Source organism: Papaver somniferum, chromosome 3 (assembly GCF_003573695.1).
Source record: "Papaver somniferum cultivar HN1 chromosome 3, ASM357369v1, whole genome shotgun sequence".
Taxonomy (NCBI): Eukaryota; Viridiplantae; Streptophyta; class Magnoliopsida; order Ranunculales; family Papaveraceae; genus Papaver; species Papaver somniferum.
In genome coordinates this window covers 68,309,067-68,326,267 of record NC_039360.1, presented here as the reverse complement: position 1 = coordinate 68,326,267, position 17,201 = coordinate 68,309,067, and the positions used below count along the sequence as shown (strand labels likewise).

The following is a 17,201-nucleotide window of genomic DNA, read 5'->3' as shown; positions in this document are numbered from 1 at the left end:
GAGTTCTTAATTGAACTAGCGTTTAATTAATATATCTTTGGGGGGAATGTGCTTGTGGAATTTAGGAGAGAAAAGTCTCTTTAATCTCATTAAGGTGAAAGAAACTAATTTGTGAAACTTAATGGAATCATCGTTGAAGATATGATAGAATTATTAGTGTCAATTGTTCTCCTAATGGCTTAATCATGTGGAAACCCAATTCTCGTCACCTTTGTGAACTTTGTGACAAAGAGGGTAAAAAAAAAAAAAGTGACATATGGCTTTTCGAAACATATCTTAAGGGGGAGTTTATTAATATTTGTGTTCATTTTCCTATCTAAAAAAATTGACATGTAAATGCTAAGGAGGAGTACATATCAAAATAAGAAGTAGTGTATCACTATATGTTTGAAAAATTATATTGTGCTTAAAAATGAAAAACGATATTACTCATTGGGATAACAACTATACGCGAAATGAAAGTCATCCATGCAAATTTTTAAGGGTAAGAATACTAAAGCTTTTATCTATCAGTATCGAATCTTCAATTACTTATACCCAACGAACACATGAAGAATCGTAGAAGAATAATTTAAAGTTTCAAGAAATCAAAAAAGCATTATGGCATTTGTACTGAAAGTCAAACTTGTAAAAGTTGATATGTATTTCAAAAGTTTTGTCACTAAAATTGATAAAAGGGAGATACTGTAAGAGAGAATGCTTGGTTGAACCTCCACCCATTGATATAAAAAGTATGTTGTCAAATTTATATGCCAAAACTATTTCTCGATTTATAACCTACTAAAGTTATCTTCGGTCTAGATTATATTAGGTAGTAAACTCTTAGGTTCATCCAAGTTACTCGAGAAAATTAATGATTGAAGATTACGTGAAGAACTTCATCAAAGGTTAGTAAAAAAGATTGATTTTTCTTTCAGGCCGTTTTTCATTCTATCTATCTATCATAGCAAAATCAAATACTTTAGTAAATAATCGAATTGCAAAGATGGTTCTTGTCATAGACTAGATGTTCGGCTGGAGTTTAGTGAAGTTTCGATGTCAAGTTCATGTTTGTTGCTTTTTCGAAAATAACATCAAGTAAATATTCTTCGATGATTTTTAAAAGTATAGGTTCACAAATCTATTTAAGAAATTTATTTGAAGTTTAAAATTTATACGTATTAGATTGTGAACCTATGTTTTAAGTTCGCAAAGCTTGAAGAAAAAGAAAATTTCCTGAACTCGGCTTGGTTTGAGTTCGCGAACCTATGTTTTGAGTTCGGGAACCTAGTGGAGAGAGAAAGATTCATGAACCCAAACTTACTTAAGTTCGCAAACCTAGTTTTTGAGTTTGTGAACCTTGATTAGAAAGGATTCTCCTGATACTTTTCTAATTAAGTTTGTTAACCTAAAATCTTAGGTTCGTATATCTAAAGGTACAAACGTCCAAAAACTTTTTTCAACAATTTTTGTACTTTCTGTAATACTCTCACTTTTAGCATGGTGCATGCTCAAAGATACGTCATTTGAATGAGATGAAGCGTCATCTCAAGACAATGTTGCGTACTAAGAGGAATATTGGCCAAGGGCTAATATTGCACCATCATGGTGCATTACGCAGGTTAAATTGGCCAAGAGCTAATATCACTTTATCATGGTGCATCACGCCAGTGGTGGCCGCCCGAAGGAGATGTTGCACCATCATGGAGGATTACTTCAGTGGTGACTGACCGAGAGCATTGTTGCACCATGATAGCGCATCATTCAAGTTGGCCTTCGGGACAAAACTGGATTTTGCACCACCATGGCGCATTACACATGATGCATGGAAAACAACCATGAATAGTGAAACAAGCATATCAACTGGTCCCCAATTTTTAGTTTTAAAAATATCAATAAGACATATACACAAAGGGATAGTTGGTTGAAGGTGCATATACCGTAGATGCACTAGTAAGATTCAAAGCTTATGATTCGAAAGCATCATTATGGGGCGTTACTTACTCGAGGGATCTTCTTGATGCTTAGGCATCATTGTGAGGCGTTGAGAAACTAAGGTTGCTTCACCACGGTACAAAATAAAGGAAAGGTCAATGCAAATTCTTGCTTATCATTTGCAAAAGACCATTTGGCCTAAGCGGACTAGGCTATGCTTGGCTTTTGGCCTTGCGATACGAATTGGATTTAGTTGCTTGTCTCAAAGACTTATGAATTATATTTTGTGCTTCATCCCTTCTTCGTAGGGTATGTATGAAGCCGCAATTAGTTGCAGCATTAATGTCCATCATTTTTGTCACTCATATCATCTAACTGGGGATATGATTGCGATATTTTGGTAACTCGCATCATCTGGCACGGTATTGCGATGCAAGCGATGATTGTTGCCATGCTTGATGGGGTAGTAACATTCCTTGGATGCTCATGAGCCTGACTGATAAACCCTTGGCTCGAGCAAGACCAGTGCATGCTTTCTGCTCAGTTCCAAAGCGAAGTAAGGAAGCGGAAATAAGCTTGCAATGGTCCATGAACAAATTCAAGGCATGCATTATGCATGGACGGTACTCAGAAGCCAATTATGCACTTAAGGCAACATGCTTGCGAAGCATGCTTGCAAAGGCAAATGGACATGCATTTTCCTGGTGCAACCCTCGAGTACGATGGTCTCCTCATCAAAAACAAGCCCTAAATCTCAATTAAAATAACCGATTCATCCAACTCTTGATGGATTAATAATTATTTGCTAAAAACTCGCTAATAGCATAAAGTTTATTGAAAATAAATCTGATAAACACAAAACCTGTATTTTCTAGTTGCTCTTAATTGCTTCGATACGCATCACAAAGTACTTTTAATTTTAATGGATGGTGACCAAGTTCAGTTGCGAGAAAGAGATCTTGATTTAAAATAATTGATACTTGACGTTTTGGTTTTTTCTAATTTTGGTAAATTTTGTTGTATATACTTTTTTTCTATTAATAGTAACATCAAACTAATAGTGGTAATTTTCTGCAGGAATTGCTCAACACCACGATCGTAACAATGTCACAACCTCTGGGAATAACCACTATTTTAGTGGCGATACATGGAGCATGCTTATGGTGGTCAACATACAATAAATAAAAATTCAACTCACAAAACCTAGTCAATTTCATCACTAGAGTGATCAAGACACAATGGTGTTTGTGGCATATGATCATAATGAGAGACCTACTATAATCTATTCAGCATCATACAATGCGACGGATGCACTAGTAAATCGGGCAGCAGACAGAAGTCATCGGGGATTCTTTGAAACCACCTTTAGGAAATATGTATAAGTACGCGTTTTTTAAGACAATATGTAATTAACGATTCCATGGGCATGAGGGTAACATACTCACGCATTATTCTTTTTAGTTTAAATTAATATAATATACTTCAGATAATAGTGAGTCTGTGTTAAAATATGATCTTGATATTCATCATGTTTTAAATGGATTTACTGGGTCTGGAATGGAGATATTTAAATTTGTTTAAAGAGAATTGCTCAATACGATAAATTTTAATTTTCTTATATAAAAGTGTACGCACTAATCAATGCTTACACAACAGTAGCGTTTGTTGTGTCATCCAACGACCAGGATACATCCGCTGGGATCAACTAACGGCTGTGATCTCACCTGCTTTCACGGTGTAATCTGATATCGATTGTAATGAATTCCTTCTCTATGTGATTTGGTTGCCTTCTTCTTTTCTCTCTTTTGTAACGGCGCAAACCCAGGAACCCTCTCAACTCCCTATTGAAATTTCTCTCATGACCTAAGAATGAATAACCTTTTCATCTCCCTCTTAATGAAAGAATTCTAGGGTTAAAAACGCTCATTTAGGCTTGGCTTCTCCATCTCATCCTATTCGATTACACCACGAGTACGTTTTCTCTCACCCATTTCTTCAGCTTCTGCTACAATTTTTTTTTTTTTTAATTCTCGTTCACCTGTTGTATATTTTGTTAAATTAAGTTTTCGTCTCTAGGTTTGGTACGGTTTGTTCCCTGCGTAACCCGTAAAAGAAGATAAAATTGTTAAGGTTTCTCTGAAGATCAGGTAATGTCCTTTAGATGTTCGGAAAAATGTCCCAAACAAAAAACATTTTTTCTTCTACAGAAGTTCATTGCTCAACAAAATTCGAGTATCCTGTTTCTATGTGTTTTTAATTTTTTGTTGTTTGTTCAGGGGCAGTCAGTGAAATTTGTGGATTTGACAACAATGAACTTTGATGTAATTTCATTCTGGCTTTCTTTGTATTCTTTTATCTAGGTTTTTTTTTTTTTGGTTTTCTTTTATAGAAACGATTCTAGGTTTTTTTCCAACTTGAAAGGTTGTATGGGAGATGGGAATATGGAAATTTAAACAGAATTGGGTTTTGTAGATTTATCATTTTGTGAACAAAAAGTAAGGTTTGGGGTGTGCAAGCACTCAGATTACTTTGGATGTACATTTCAATCATCTTTTCTTGGTATATATGTTTTCTTGCAGTACATGTTTCCTTTGTGTTGATTCTTGGTGTTCAATAAAATTTCTAACTTTGCCTTTGATGATGACTCTGATATGTTTTTCATCAAGTCTCAATTTTGCCAAATCCTAGAATCTTACTTCAGGTTAAAGTTAACGTTCTCTTCAATGATGCAGGAAAAGAAAATGCAAACACAGATTACTGGCTCCTCAAAGAAGAAAAGAATAACACGATCTAACCATTATCTCCAGGGAAATTCCCGATAGAGTACTAAAATGTGAGCGGAAAGCTTCATAAAGTACTTAAGGTAATGGAATTTTCAGTATATGTATTTATGTGATGAATTCTCCTGAATCGAGTACTAAAATGTGTTTTGGTGTATTTATATATTTTATTCCTCTCATTCTATCATCATCCATAAGAGAAGCATCCGGTAAAATTCCTTTACTAATTAAAGGTATTCTCATACTGTGCATTATTAGTTGTTTCATTGTCATCGAGCCAATAATGTCTATCTTTTAAATGGGAAGAAAAAGAATTGGTTAAGTAAAGGTTTCATTTAGTTTCAAGTGTAGAATTCCAAGGAATGTCGAAGACATATTCCACCCTCGGAAGTGGGTTGATAGAGAGTAATAGCACATCTTGAATGTCGAAGACATATTCCACCCTCGGAAGTGGGTTGATAGAGAGTAATAGCACATCTTGCTTACATGAGATCATTGCAGGTTTTATAATTTCATGAATAACATTTTAGAGATAGCATGCAAGGCCAAAGACTGTACTCAAATTAAAGCGACATTTAAGAAATATTCTTTGAAGTTAGAATTTGTTCGTACATAGGCTATAATTTTGTACTCATGCTAATAAAACGTAGGATCACTTTCTATGTATTTCTTCTCACTGTTTTCTTCATTTATTTCATTCATGTTTATGTTGAAATCAACAGTTCTAAATTAATCTGACTATGATTTAGTTTTCATTTCATTTTTCTCAAATTATTTTTAGCAAATTTGTTGAATTTAATATTTTGTCTTTGAATAGGTTAAAAATGGGAAACTCTTATTTCCAGTCATGGTCAGCTGTACGTGGCATTTTGTAAATGTGTGGCGGAAGGAAGATGAACACCAATATTCAGTCATGGCCACATAAAATGATCACAATTCCCATAGTTCACTAATTTCATAAGCGCTAACACGGTTATCATGGTAGAAGAGGTAACCCACCACCAAATCTAACCTCCTCTTCATTTTAAATTATTATTAGAGATTAACGTTTACTGACTCATTATTGTGTACACAGGCAGATGCATTTGATGCGGTCATCCTTAAAAACTCCAATTTGGCAGTTTGATAAGAAGACAATTTGTACTAGATGAATTGCACCTGACTACAGCAAAAGTCCAAGGCATCCATGTAACCTTCAAACTGTGTATTGAGATATTTTGTCCCATCCGCAGTCCTCCAACACATTATGCAAAGAGGGTTCTTGAAAAACCTACCTATTCCTCCAGCGTTGCCACCCAAGTTTACGCTAACATCGACATCCTTACTGTCAAAGCACTGTGAGATACCCTAAGTTTGATCCATGTATGGGTTTTAGATAGCACTGTTGTTGAGACCTTGCTCATGAAGCAATGAGGATATTTATTTGAATTAGCATGTATGGTAAATGTATTATTTGTATTTATGGATCTCTATCCAACTATTCGTGTTTTTCTGTTGAATTAGCTAAGCCAAGCGTTCTGTCGGTGCGGTGCTTCTTCTACGTAACTTATTATTCACTAAGATCCGTGCATATATCTTAGGATGATACTGTTTGCATGTTTAACCCACATAATTATATTGTACTGACTTGATTCACCGTTTTGTATTATTATGACATACTGTTCTGAAAGTATGCGTTTATCGAGCTTTTAACGACTGCAAACTCAGCTTATAATATAACTCTAAATGCAAGACCTATATGTATATTCCCGATTTGCATTTTAGTACATTCCAATTCCTTAACACATATTGGTCGCGAGAGTTAATTTATGTATGTTTTTTGGTGGAGGCTCTACCATCTTAGAGTTGAGGAACTGGACATTAGTAACTGTGTTTCATATTTTATCCATTGTTTCATATTTTAACCACAACGTTTTTTGGTGGAGGTTCTACCCACTGATATTGTAGCAATGGATGAAAGGTTTGTATCTAGATTTATGTACCAAAGGTGTTAGAGGTAATTTGTACTAAATTTAGGGCCAGCTGTATTAATCTTGGCAAATCCGTTTCCATTGTACTCTGAATATGTTTTTATTCATATTTGATCTCTTTACTTTTTCTAGATATGCCGTGAGTTCTGTTGTAGTTATTTTGTTTTTTCCTAACCGAGATGCTTATACATAAACCCCCCACGCCATGCATATATCTTCCTTTGATTTACCCAAGTGATGATGTTGTTTTTTGCTTGCAGGTACCCATATGCAAGACCCTGCGATATATGACAGTACCCATAAAGAAAGGTAAAACGCTCTTACCTATTTTCGATGTTGACAATTGGAAATCCATTTACCAGCTTCTATCTATAGGTTGGTTATACACCCACCTTTCATATATTTGTACCCAAGTTATCCCTGAAAAAAGGACTCTTTCTGGATTCCTGATTAAAATTTAACCTGGAACATAAACGCCACTAATGTGATCACGTGTACCGCTACTTAGAAACTGCTTGAAAATTGTTGGAACTATCTTTCTGAGGCTGACCTCCTTCCTTTTTTTTTTTCTCTTTTTCTTTTTATCTGTCCTGACCTCGATGTAGCAAGAAGTTTTTGGTGACAATGGTGACCTTTGGTGCACTAAATGTGAAATAAAAGTTGAAATGCCTATCTAGGTAATCACTCTGCACTCTAGATTTCCTAATTCGAGTAATTTCAAAACCAATTGATCTCTTCATTCTTTTATTGACGTTTCTATCTGGTGCTTTTTACCTCAAAGTTTCCTACTATGCTTTGAAGTCGAAGACAACACCGGCCAGCCATCTTTCTTGCTGTTGATAGCGATGTCCAGAAAGCAGTACGACACACCACATCTGAACTCATGAGCGGGTCATAGGTAACCCAACTTTCATATATTCCCTGATTACACTTGAATACCAGCCTGTGTGTTAACCAGTGTATGCCAACCTCACTTCGGCAATCCACAATGTTGTAGGCTATTGCAAAAGAGGCAAAGATGCCTGGATTCTCACAGATGCTCAATGATGTTTTTGGTTTTCCAATTTGCTCTCAATTCTTTCAACATGCAGCGGAAAGTAGCTACCTCTGCCACCCGAGAACATTGAGTTCTGGGTACATGCTTATTAAGGTTTCAGTTCGTATTGTTATCCGTGTTTCAGGCTTACTTTGATTAGTTCAGTTTTCTACTTTTCATCCCTGTTCAGCAGAAACCGGTGTTATATGTTTTCAATTGTTTTTATCCTCTATTACCATATTATGTCGCAAAACAGTGGATTAAATGTTTTTGAATGTTAAAGAATGTCGGTCATGAACCACTTTTTAGTATTGTATATGGTTACTATATCTCATATTTCTATGTATTAGACAACCCCCTGCGGCTCTTGATTCTTTTAGGGGCCATTTTTGGCTCCGGGTGACTTAGCCTTTCCACCTGTTTTCGCTGTAAAATCTGCCATAACATTGGTTTAACATTTGTTAGCAGTACAATATGTTAACAAAGGTTAATTGTACGTACAATATGTTGAAAAGGTCATGCACTATTGTGGTGATTCTGCCAAGGGATTACCGTTAAGTTTGAGCAGAGGTGATTGTTTTTTGTTTACTGACCTAAAAACACACAACATTTCAACCAAAGCTTAGTGGCTGAATGTATTGATGTATTTGTCTCTTTGTTGCAAGATGTGCAGAGGATAATCCACCTCATATTTGCAATGACGACCAAAAAATCGCATGGGCAACTTATAAATAAGTAGCATAACTCATTATGTTTTCAAGTTTTAAAATGGTAAAATATACATAAAAATTATATAAAATGTTCAGTAAAACTAAACAACTCTGAAACGTCTTGCACCGCCTTTGTTGCACCCCATCTGATTCGCACCGAGAGTATTACAAACCTGCACAACAAAAATGTATCATAGGCTGATTTTCATAAATTTCAGCTATGAATGACTATGTTTGACGCTATAATTTTCAAACTATTGATCCAAGGCATATGCCCTTTTAAAAGATTCTAGAAGGCACATAGATGAATAATTCACATTGACCGCTTGAAGTTTTAATGAAACTTCGTACTAATATTTCATTTGCTGTGAACAACGATGGCAATAGCGGGTGTTTTTTGAAATGAAAACAATTTCAGACTAAAATGAAATTAATTTAATACCAAAGAACTCCACCGTCATCACCAACACTACCAATAACTACGCCTTCTAGAAATTGAACACAGAAATTTTCATTAAAAAAACACAAAACTGTGTGACTTGGGCGATATATACCAGAGGGTAACAGAAAAAAGATGCCACACATGGTACGACGGCAAAGCACCCCAGAATATAACGGTGTGAAATAGCCCGGTGATCCACAACAAATTGAGGCTCTAGGCAGCAGCCTAGCTGGCCTAGTCCATAAGACGGCTCTGCTAGGCTGGCAGCTTGGGCCGGCGACTTGAACTGTCTTCACAACGGAACATTGTAACTTCTCTATTTACTTACACTCAACAAAAGAATTATCACGTAGAACGTGCACCATGAGTTCGTGAAGCCCATATTCCAAAAACAAGAAACCAGAAAACAAACAAGATCGCCCAATACCGTGCTGGTCCATATTTGATCCTAGATAGTACAATCTGCAACGAGTTTCAAAAGCAACCAAATTAACATTCTCAACTTGCTGAAACTTGTATGCATAACAGGGAACTTGGCATGACAAACAAACTGCACCAAAGAATTAGTAGAACATATGCACATTTATTCTTTTTACAATTTGACATGCTTTTCCCATCTCTCACTCTCCAAGTAACAACTGTATTCGAAGTTAGTCCCCTCACAGTTAAAAGAAATATATAGGCAGTGATACTTATAACCTAGTGTATGTATCTACAACCCTCAACTTGAAGTATCCCAAGTGTGAACAGTATCTGCAAGAAAGCTCCAATGATCTTTCAAGAAAGACTAAGATACAACTTAAGGGACACGATGTTTTGTGATTGTCCAGAAACTGATCACCATATTTGCAGTGTGTTCAAGAAAGATGAGCGTCTCTGAGGGACAGCCAACATCTATGCATGACAAACAGAGCACTTCATGAAATGGGCACAAGACTAGAAGATAAAACAAGTCAAGATCCTTTTTTTTTTTTTTTTTGGCATTTTCAACTTTCTAGGACTTAGCATTTAAGATCTCTAAATGTCCGTCTAAAACATAACTGAATCCATATGTAAGCTCGAAGTCATGAATGAGGCCCTTTGAGGTGACATCTGATTTACTACTGGAGCCTCCGAGAATGGTTTTAAAAATTGGACAAGCTGTACACCTCGACAGGGCGCGTACAAACCCCGCCTCGCTCCAAGCGCCTTTTCATGCCTCTACAAGGCATACGTCTTTTACCCTAAAAATGTCTTCTAAAAGTGTGCTTCAAGGCATCTCTTTGGAGAAGTTAAAAGAAAACTCACAGAAACCAAGCGGGAAAAGAAGAAAAATAAAATGAAATAGAAATTTAATGAAGAAATATAAAAATCTTGCTGAAGTAACAAATATATGAACAAGTGAAATATTATGCTGGAGATGAAATACAGGATAGATGTATAAACGACTTACAAAGCGAAGGAAGACAACAACTGTTAAGGCACATATACCCCCAAGAAGAATGTGAAGACCATTTTTTGCTGTTCTCTGCACATAAATACAGAATTCATAAGAAAAAACACATAATACCTAAAAGACTACAGAAAATCACTAAAACCATTTAACAATTGTACCCCTGTATATAAAGTAATAAAAGTATAAAACGAACACAAGATCCAAAACTGGTGCTAATGGAAATATCATCAAATAAGCATGCATAGTCAATATCAGGTTTAACCTTTAAAATATTTATATGCATAAGTTTCTCTAAGCCCGTCTTGGAGATGGTCAGAGAAAACCCAACGTAACATTTATATGCATAAGTTCCTTCAGCATATTTTTTTCCAAATATTTTCTACTACTTCAGGGGACTGTTATGTGGACTGTAGAACCTAAAAGAAACCAACTACTTGATCATTTTTATTAAAAATAACAAGAAACTTATGGCATACATGAGTGTACTGGAGTACTAGGGCCTAAGATCACCATTTGCACACGAAACCCCTCGTCCACAAGTACTACTCTGAAGCCTCAATCTGTTAGAGAAAGGTCAAAGAATGTATAACTATAAAGCAGGGGTTTGTGGTTTTAACAACATCACATACTTACACATGGTGCAAATCCTTCAGCAGAATGTCGTAGTACTACATCTATGACCTCTAAAACTTAGATGTTCACCAACGAGGGTTATACAAGTGCTGCTGGTGGTGTAAAATCTCGAACTGCTAAAGAGAAAAATAATAGTGTATTAACAAGAGTTTATAGGAAATCAAGAGATCCAAAGTCCAGCATTATGATGTCGACAGCATAGGTCTACTCCTGAAGAGATATTTGGTTTTTAAACTGAGAACTGTATTGTCAACCAAAGAAAGGGAACTTGAAGAAGACCACTGTCTACTCCTGAAGAGATATTTGGTTTTTAAACTGAGAACTGTATTGTCAACCAAAGAAAGGGAACTTGAAGAAGACCACTTAAAGAGTCGGAAAGACTGCTAATTGTTTTAATGATGAACATAGTAGTATGCATAAGTCAAACAGTAGGATACAACCAATCCGCACTAATTTTCTGAAAGATGTAACATGAACAATGTAATCCAGGCATTTTGAAAGACAAACTGTGTTTATAATGTATGATTTCCTTGAGGCCTCATATGAATTTCAATAGCTCTAGTTCAACGATCTTTGCAGTAACTCCACAATTTACAAAAAGCAGTCTCACAAAAATTTCTGTTAAAGGCAAAAACCCCATAAACTATATAATGGGTTTTCTAACACAAAAGTACATATATCTGAAAGGCTATCCAAATAGTAGCACTCAGCATCAACTTTTACAAACTAAACTAAAACATATACATGGAAAGTAAGCAAACACCAACGCATACCTTTCCAACACGAGGAGCAATGAGCCATGCTAGTGTAACAGTAAGAAGTCCAGTGGCAACAAGAATCCCAGTCCCTTCGACAGCCCATTTGGTAGCAGGGCTTTCAGTTTGGAGGGTGTCTTCAACAACAACCCCAGAAGGCTGTTCTACAACTCCCTGGGAAGTCCTAGTGGAATTACTATTATTATACCCGTTATTATCACTACTATTATGTGGGTTAAACCACAACGAAATCTCACTAAGCCTTTGTCTTAGGATAGCAGCAACGGCATCAGGATCTACACCTGCGCTTATCTGTGCGGGTGCTATAGTAGGTTCACCAGTGGCAGTTCTTTCCTTCAATGCTTCATAATCCCTAATAGAAGCCACAATCTTCTTGAAATCAGATTCTCTTACATTTTTCGCTACACTGCCACATATTTCACAAATAGTTGATCCATGATTAATAAACCACTTCAAAGCACAAGCATAATGAGCAAGAGAGAGATCACTTTTGCAACAACAACCAAGACAAATAAGTACATCCTGATGGTTATGCGGACCTGCTTCCAGATCAGTATTACAAATGAATACCTCCCCCTCGGGGCTTATAAACTCCACAACCCTATGCTCTTTCCCACGATCCTCAGTATGTTCAATATCAGTTTCAGCACCTTTTGACACTCCATTGCTATTACGGTTCTTATTATCTACATTGACATCCACAACTTTCGGTGAGGGAGGGTAAATAGCCAAGAACTCTAATGCAGCATCCCCCCTAGTGTCAGATTCAACACAGTGGCACACACGACAAGTTGATAAATTCCCCTCTTTATCTATACTCTGACGCGGTGTAATGGAAGTTTTCACATTTACAGTTTTAACATCTGAGCACAAATTATCATTCTTTGCTTCACATACACCCACCATCTGTAATTGATCTTCGCTAAGAACCATCGCGGGTCAATTAGATTCCAACAAGTTACGGCATAGTTTATATAACTGCATTTAGTCTTCAGGTTTCTCACCTACGCAGTTCAAACTGTAAACGGTCACAAATTTCTAAGAAACAACCACAAAGTCCAAACTTTCCCATAAAATTTCAGGTGAAATGAAGTAGATAGAAGAGACAAATTGAAATTTAGCATAACACTGTACTCTTGGAAGTTCGGATTTCTGACACTGCAAAGATAAGTCTACTGAATGTGTAATCTTCGACTCTGATATTCGAACTGGGAGTGCTGAATTCGCTAGTAAGCATCCAACTCCAACCACATCGCAGTAGCAGCAAAATTCCTGCATAGAAGTAAATATATCCTTATACAGCGTACAGGAAACAAAGGCCCCTTAAAATACAGATGAAAATAATAAGATGATTGTGACTGTAAGTAGAAAAACCTAGATTATTGAATTTCATATCATTACATAATCATATCTTCACAGGAGTATTCTATAATACCTCTGTAAAACCTAACTTAGCAATAAAATTTACTAATCATTTGAGAATTTATCCACAAATTAGGTAAACACACTGTACAAAATTGATTGTTTATTATCAAATTCGGCCGAGATTAAACAATATAGAATTATAACAATAAAAAATGACTTATTAGGAAAAAGAAAGAAAACAAACCGAATCAGCAATTGGAGAGTACTGAATTCCTAAACAGAACGAATCAGATCTTCTCGTAGAGAGAAACCAGAGATTAGGCGTTTTTTTCTTTTTTGAGACTTTCTATCTTCTTCAATTGGCTACTAAGCAAGGATTCGGTTCAAGGTGGTTGCTTCACTGACACACTCGTAGTATCACACTAACGCGTGGGGTTGCCTCTAGTAATTTTATTATGGGCAACTGAATCAGGAGTAGTTTGTTACTATTGAATACGTGTCGGAATATATGCGGTCAAGAAGGGCGTCGGTTTTGTACACTTTTTTTTTTCTTTTTTCCCTTGAAGGGATTGTAGTTGTACTGTACTTGTCTTTTTTTATTGCCGGGGTAATTTGCGTTACCTCCCCTGGAAAATATCATAATTTGAGTTATCTCCCCTACAGAATAAATATTAGTAAAACCTCCTCTCGTCACTTTTTCCATTCAAACCCGGTTAGCTGAGTTAGCTACTTCGTACAGCTGGATGTTCTTAGGGGAGGTAACTCAAGTTATGATCTTCTCCAGGGGAGGTGACTCAAATTATGATCTTCTCAGCTAACCGGGTTTGGATGGAAAAAGTGACGAGAGGAGGTTTTACTAATATTTGTTCTGTAGGGGAGGTAACTCAAATTATGATCTTCTCCAGAGGAGGTAACGCAAATTAACCCATTATTACCAGTAGAAACTTCAATTTTACTAGCTACGTAATGTTTTTTCCTTTTTTATTGCCAGTAAAACTTCAATTTTACGAGCTACGTAATGTTTTTTCCTCGCAAAGCCTTTCAAACCCACTGGAGGCACTAAGTAAGGTGACCCAATTTCACCATAGTTATTTTCTAGTTTTGATTTAAGGCATACAGAAGTGTTTTGAGGCATACAAAAGGCTTGCTTTAAGATTTATTCCTATGCACATGTCAAATATCATAATGTGTCATTTTTGCACCCATTATGGATATGTCAAAATGGGAAATGTATGTACCAATGTGTCAAATATACCACATAGGCATACACGATGGAGTTTCCAGCAAGCGGTAGACTGTCAATCGCTATATGGTCTTAATAATGCTCGCTGGTCATTATGGCGTCAATGATAGTCATGCTGTCGCTCGCTGGTTAGATCATTGCTCAGATGTTTTCCATCCAACGATCAGAAATTTCCCCTCCTATAAATACTCAAGTTCAAATTCATTTCAACTCACACCGGAATTTCTCAATCTCTCTAGAATTTCTCAATCTCACACATCTACCATACTTTTCATCACTCTTCCAATTCTTCAAAGAGCGTGGATGAAGACACCAACATGTTGTTGTACTGTACTGAGGTACAACTACAAGGGAATTTGATGGATAAATAGCAGCAAGCTGATTTCTCTCTGCAAGCAGAGCCTAACTCTCAATATTGAAAGCAAAATAAATTTTTCATTGATGAAGGTAAGATTACAGAGGTTGGTCCTTTAGTACCCAATAGCTAACAACGGCTATCAACGGTTCTTATTACATCCATTAATTAAACACAGAACTCAAGAATCTGCTACGCTTTGGTTCAGACAGATTAAATCTGAGCTGACTCGCCAAATCGGAGGATCGGTTAGGACTCGGTGGTAACTCATGTTATGGGTACATGACATTGCCCCTCCCTTCAAAGATCCTTGTCCTCAAGGATGAAATGTGGAAACTGTGCCTTGATGTGAGAAACGTCCTCCCAAGAAGCGTCTTTGACAGAGGAGTTAGACCAGTGCACTAAAATTTGAGGGATAAAAGACTTACCCTTGGGTGTGAGACGAGTGTCCAATACAGCTACTGGTTCAACAATATAGTGACCTTTATCATCCACCACTGGCAGCTGGGGTAAGGTAGAAGCTTTGAGTCCTATATGTTTCTTTAACTGGGAGACATGGAAGATAGGGTGAACTCTTGACCCCACGGGAAGCTGTAACTTATAAGCCACTGCACCAATCCTTTTGAGTACTGCAAAGGGGCCAAAATATTTGGCAGATAGCTTGAAGTTTTTTCGGATTGCAACTGAAGATTGCCTGTAAGGTTGCAATTTAAGAAATACCAGGTCATCCACAACAAACTCTCTGCCATGTATTCTCTTATCTGCAAAAAACTTCAATTTTTCTTGGGCTTTAGTCAATCCCTCCTTCAGTAGTTGTAACATATTATTTCTGTCTTTCAGGTAGGACTCCACTGAAGCAACTGAAGTTGTTGTAGGAACTGGAAATATGAGATGAGGTGGTTGATAACCATACAAGGCTTGAAAAGGGGACATTTTTAAGCTGGTGTGGTAATTGGTGTTAAACCACCACTCAGTTAGAGATAACCATTGAGACCACTGTTTAGGATTGGAGCTTGTCATGCATCTCAAATACTGCTCTACACAGGCATTGGTTCTCTCAGTTTAACCATCAGTCTGAGGATGGTATGCAGTGGTGAGCTTGAGATTAGTTCCTAGAGATTTGAATAAGGCCTGCCAAAATTGGCTGACAAAGATTTTGTCTCTATCACTAATAATGGAGCTGGGAAGGCCATGGAGTTTGAATATTTTGTTGAGAAATTCCTTAGCCACTGTGAGAGATGTGAAAGGGTGACTCAGGGGAAGGAAATGGTTGTACTTTGTAAGCCTGTCAACCACCACTAGGATGCCATTTTTGTTGTTGGACAGGGGAAGTCCTTCAATAAAATCCATGGAGATATCTTGTCAGGATGCTTCAGGAATTGGAAGTGGTTGTAGAAGACCAGCAGGAAAGGAGGAGTTGTCCTTGTTGCATTGACAAACTTCACACGTAGCAACAAACTGAGGGATATCTTGTTTCAATTTTAACCAAAAAAATGAGTTTTAGCTCTTTGGTAGGTGCCTAACATACCTGAGTGCCCTCCAACTGCAGAAGAGTGCAGTGATTGCATAATGGAGTGTCTAAAATGGTTGCTGGAGCCAATGTACAGTCTGCATTTGAACCTTAAAATGTCTTGGATATAAGAGAATGGGGACTGTGTAGGAGTAATAAGCAGATGGGCAATGTGTTGTTGCACAATATCATCATCCTCATAACTGGAGATGACATTTGTAGCCCATTGTGGAGTACTGAGAGACATAGCATTGCAATCTGCAGAATGAGTGGGAAGTCTGGACAAAGCATCAGCAGCAGTGTTGTCCAAACCCTTCTTGTATCTAATGATGTAGTCAAAGCCCATTAACTTCACTAGCCATTTTTGTTGAACAGTAGTTGAGATTCTTTGATTCATTAAATACTTGAGGCTTAGGTGGTCAGTGTTAATGATGAATTGGCTATGAGATAGGTAGTACTTCCATTTCTGAACAGCGCTAAAAACTCATTTTCATAGGTGGATAGGGCTAAGGGTTTAGGGCCTAGGGGTTTGCTGAAAAAAGAAATTGGTCTGCCCTCTTGCATCAAGACATCTCCCACTCCCCTAGCACAAGCATTAGTTTCTAATGTAAACTGTTTGGAGAAGTCAGGTAAAGCCAGAACTAGGGCCTTAGTCATCGCCTCTTTGAGCTCACTGAAAGCTTGATGTGCCTCTTCACTCCAATGGAAAGCATCTTTTCTAAGCATATCTGTAAGAGGCTTGGAAATAGTGCCATACCCTTTGATAAACCTCCTGTAATATCCTGCCAAGCCCAGAAATCCCCTTAATTATTTTAAGGTGACAGGTAATGGCCATGTCTGCATGGCAACTATCTTGTCAGGATCTGCAGCCACTCCTTGAGTAGTAATGAGATGCCCCAAATAATCCAATTGTGGTTGAGCAAAGACACACTTGGATAACTTAGCATATAGGTAATGCTGCCTCAAAACTGTAAAGACTTGTTGAAGATGACTGAGATGTTCTTTTAAGGAAGAGCTGTAAATTAAAATGTC

The 17,201-nt window shown here is 37.0% G+C and overlaps 1 protein-coding gene and 2 long non-coding RNA genes across 11 annotated transcripts; 2 read left to right on the top strand and 1 right to left on the bottom strand.

Annotated features, from left to right (window-relative positions):
• Positions 1 to 3,714: 3,714 nt before the first annotated feature.
• On the top strand, positions 3,715 to 6,329 carry LOC113361337. 2 transcript variants are annotated; one of them, XR_003365086.1, is made up of 6 exons: positions 3,715 to 3,885; positions 3,991 to 4,061; positions 4,191 to 4,235; positions 4,647 to 4,777; positions 5,512 to 5,684; positions 5,770 to 6,329. It is a non-coding gene; the product is annotated as an uncharacterized LOC113361337 (long non-coding RNA). The 2 variants fall into 2 exon arrangements; XR_003365085.1 differs by lacking the exon at positions 4,191 to 4,235.
• Positions 6,330 to 6,689: 360 nt separating this feature from the next.
• LOC113361336 lies at positions 6,690 to 7,984 on the top strand. Of its 2 annotated transcripts, XR_003365084.1 has the most exons (4): positions 6,690 to 6,973; positions 7,270 to 7,341; positions 7,446 to 7,562; positions 7,662 to 7,984. It is a non-coding gene; the product is annotated as an uncharacterized LOC113361336 (long non-coding RNA). The 2 variants fall into 2 exon arrangements; XR_003365083.1 differs by having other exon boundaries at positions 6,690 to 7,341.
• Positions 7,985 to 8,417: 433 nt separating this feature from the next.
• LOC113356407 lies at positions 8,418 to 13,467 on the bottom strand. Of its 7 annotated transcripts, none has more exons than XR_003362961.1 (5): positions 13,306 to 13,467; positions 11,694 to 12,968; positions 10,285 to 10,359; positions 8,965 to 9,314; positions 8,418 to 8,583 (listed from the first exon to the last, which is right to left on the bottom strand). XR_003362961.1 is itself a non-coding variant. In XM_026599531.1 (5 exons), exons 2-4 carry the CDS (start codon positions 12,627 to 12,629, stop codon positions 9,198 to 9,200), a joined length of 1,128 nt encoding a protein of 375 aa, XP_026455316.1. In that variant the 5' UTR covers positions 12,630 to 12,968; positions 13,306 to 13,467; the 3' UTR covers positions 8,418 to 8,583; positions 9,181 to 9,197. The 7 variants fall into 7 exon arrangements, 3 of the variants coding, with proteins under 3 accessions (XP_026455316.1, XP_026455315.1, XP_026455314.1); XM_026599531.1 differs by having other exon boundaries at positions 9,181 to 9,314; XM_026599530.1 differs by lacking the exon at positions 8,418 to 8,583 and having other exon boundaries at positions 8,720 to 9,314; positions 11,694 to 12,700; positions 12,831 to 12,968.
• Between the last annotated feature and the right edge of the window lie 3,734 nt (positions 13,468 to 17,201).